Source organism: Solanum stenotomum, chromosome 1 (genome assembly GCF_019186545.1).
Source record: "Solanum stenotomum isolate F172 chromosome 1, ASM1918654v1, whole genome shotgun sequence".
Lineage (NCBI taxonomy): Eukaryota > Viridiplantae > Streptophyta > Magnoliopsida > Solanales > Solanaceae > Solanum > Solanum stenotomum.
Window position 1 is genome coordinate 11,649,923 of NC_064282.1, and position 3,063 is coordinate 11,652,985.

The window sequence follows — 3,063 nt, forward strand, 5'->3', positions numbered from 1 at the left end:
TACTTAAAAGTCATTAGTTTAGAATTATTTTTTATATATATGACATGCGTCTTTGTTTAATTTGTCACTTTGACACGTTATCGGCGAGTGTTTAACACACACTTTATATTTTTCGGTGATTGTTAAAAAAGTGTCCAAATGACACAACAAAACCCTACATAAGGTATCTAAAATGAACAAAACTCAGTTAAGATGTCTAAGTGAAATTTAGTTCCAACTTTAAGGGTTCACTGATGGGTTAGCCCTTAAATAAAAATGCACATACTTACATCATCATAGGGCATTATCCAATAAGGAAAAATAAATAAAATTACAAGTGATTTTTTGGTTACATCAAGTCATCACTATTGATATGCACAAAATCTTTAAAACCAAAAAAAAAAAAAAAAAAAAAAAAAAAAAAAACCTTAAGATTTTTCATTTATATAACAAAAAAATAAAAACAAAAATGTTTTTCTAGTAAAAAATAATTTTAAAGTCAACTTTGGGCTTGTTAATTCAAGGCGGGGGCCCAATCTATGATGAAAAACACGTTCCCCTTTCCTATAGCCCATGAAAAGTCTTTAATTTGCTTGCTGACAATTTACTTCGAACCGGATTTACTAAACCGGTGGTCGAGCCGAGTCAGTTGACATTAAAGAGGCTTCATCGCCTTTTGGCTCCAAGCATTTGAACGACGGCAATTTAACGGCGGTTCTCAAACTCCCTGAGGTGGAACCCTCGCCGGCTTCAGCTCCAACTCTGGGTGATTTCATTGATGAGCCTCTTGAAAAGAATGGTGGTGCCATGGTGAAATTCCACCGGTCCGATTTAGGTTCCGGTTCAGACCACTCCATCCTTTTGTTAGATCTAGAACCCCTGTTGCTTCCATCTCCGGTGCCGGTTTTGTATCCTTTTCTGGAGCTTATATCTCTTGGTAAGGTGCCTCCAAAGCTTTTAGCCCGGTTCAATAGTGCACGGTTCATTACCTCTTTCCGAACGCCCTCCGGTAATCTGAGAGTGTACCGGTCTAAATTCTCACCAGGTAGTACTAGTGAATGACCGGTTGAATGTGATCTGAATTTGCTGAATATCCTTGGCCTCATGGAAATTGATCTCGGTGGTTGAATCGGCACGTTGAAACTCAAGTTTCTCTTTACTCCTGATTTAACTGAACCGCCTTCTTCTTGCTTGGGAACCCGGTTCGGCACGTTGAAGCTCAAATTCCGCTTCACCGTCGATTTAACAGAACCTTCTTCTTGTTGCTGTTGCTGTACTTGTTCACTTTGTTCGTCGTCGCTCGCTATGCGAATTGAAACTTCATCGTTTTGCTGTTGCTGTTGCTGTTCAGTTCCCGGTTCATCTGGGATCACCTGAGGAACTTGAACCGGCGGTTCATCCGGTTGAGGGTTGAGATCAGCACGGCAAACAGGGCAAGTATCATGTGATTCCAACCAAGCATCAATACACTCGGGATGAAAAACGTGATCACACTTTGGAATTAAACGCAGCGTTTCATCATCTTCAAATTCATTCAAACAAACAGCACACTCCAAAGCTCCTTTACCAATTTGATGATCCTTCACTTCAGCATAAGTAAAAGTCGGAAAAGTCTCAATAACCGTTGCATCTAGTCCACGAGCCACCGCAGCACGGCGGCGCATGGATAGAGCTCGTCGGACGCTGCCGCTCATGCCAGAAGGCTGAGTGCAGTGTCGAATGTAAATAGAAAAAGCAGCCATGAAAAAAAGCGCAGCAATAAGAACAATTATGATAATTGCCAAAGGGGGACTGAGCCTTGCATATTGAAACTCGTTTCCAGTAGTTGGTGGTTGTGCCCCTGATTTGTCAATTAAAGAAGAACATGTGAAGAGAAACACAATGAGAAGATAACTAAGAAGAGGAGATTCTTGCTTCATATAATTTCCCATATCTCATACTAAATTATGGACTGGACCGGGGAAGTTGATATGTGTTGTGCTTTATAATTTTGAATATCAAAGAAAATGAAATGAACTGTTGTTCGATTCGTGGGGGTATTAAAATAAAAATGGTGGGTGGAGGTGGATGGTGCAGAAGGATCCTACTTGGCAGAAAGAATTGAAAAAGGCAGCTTCATGAATAAATTGCTTAATTGGTATATTTGTTTTCTCTCGATTCAATTATTGGTCTTGTTTTTCTTTTGTTAGGGTTTTTGCTTTAATTTTTTATTATATTTTGAGTTTTATTTTTTCCTTAAAAGAAATTCAAAGTATTATCATAAATTGCTTGAAGAAAAATATAATTCTTTTCATATTTGGTTTGTTCTCATATAAAAAAAAATAATAGCATCCATAATATAATATTTTCATAATCTTGTTTATGGAGAGATTTTCTCCAAATATATTTATGCCATTTTCAATATTAGCTTAGAATATATAGGCAGCTTGGCCAAAATATGTTTTTAGTATGTTTTTATTTGTATCTTATTTATCAGCCGTATGATTTGTAATTGTAAGTTTCTGCATAACTTATAATTACTTTCGAACACAACACTTTTTTAATCCGTTTTAAAATGATGTTCATATTTAATTTTAATTTCCACGTGTTATTTAAAATTATAAGATTAAAAGATATTTTAGTACATTCTACCTATCGAATGGGTTAGTTGAACTGAATTTGAATGACTTAAAATAAATTAAATTAAATTAATTAATAAATAAATAATTTGTTAAGTCGCTTAAATGTTACAACAACAATAACATACTCACTATAATCTCATATAGTAGAGTTTGGGAAGAATAGAATATACGCACACCTTATTTCTACATCAAAAGTAAAAAAAAACGGTTTCAGATAGACCCTTGAGGCCTTGACTCAAGAAAAAATAATCCCAAAAAAGTAACAAAAGAACATAAATATTAGATAGTAACAAAACATTAGATAGAGATATGACAGTAACTACAACAAAATAAAGTAATAATTGAAGTACAAAACACAAAAGATACATAGTAATAGAAATCAAATGACGGATAATTGTCTCAGAAATACTACAACTACATACATGTTCTCCACAACATTTAATCTAAAGTCATGTCCTGTTTA

The 3,063-nt window shown here is 35.3% G+C and overlaps 1 protein-coding gene across 1 annotated transcript; it reads right to left on the reverse strand.

Annotated features, from left to right (window-relative positions):
- Window positions 1–265: 265 nt before the first annotated feature.
- LOC125841653 (E3 ubiquitin-protein ligase ATL6-like) lies at window positions 266–2,107 on the reverse strand. Its single transcript, XM_049520820.1, has one exon. The coding sequence runs from the start codon at window positions 1,908–1,910 to the stop codon at window positions 603–605; it is 1,308 nt and encodes a 435-aa protein (XP_049376777.1). The 5' UTR covers window positions 1,911–2,107; the 3' UTR covers window positions 266–602.
- Between the last annotated feature and the right edge of the window lie 956 nt (window positions 2,108–3,063).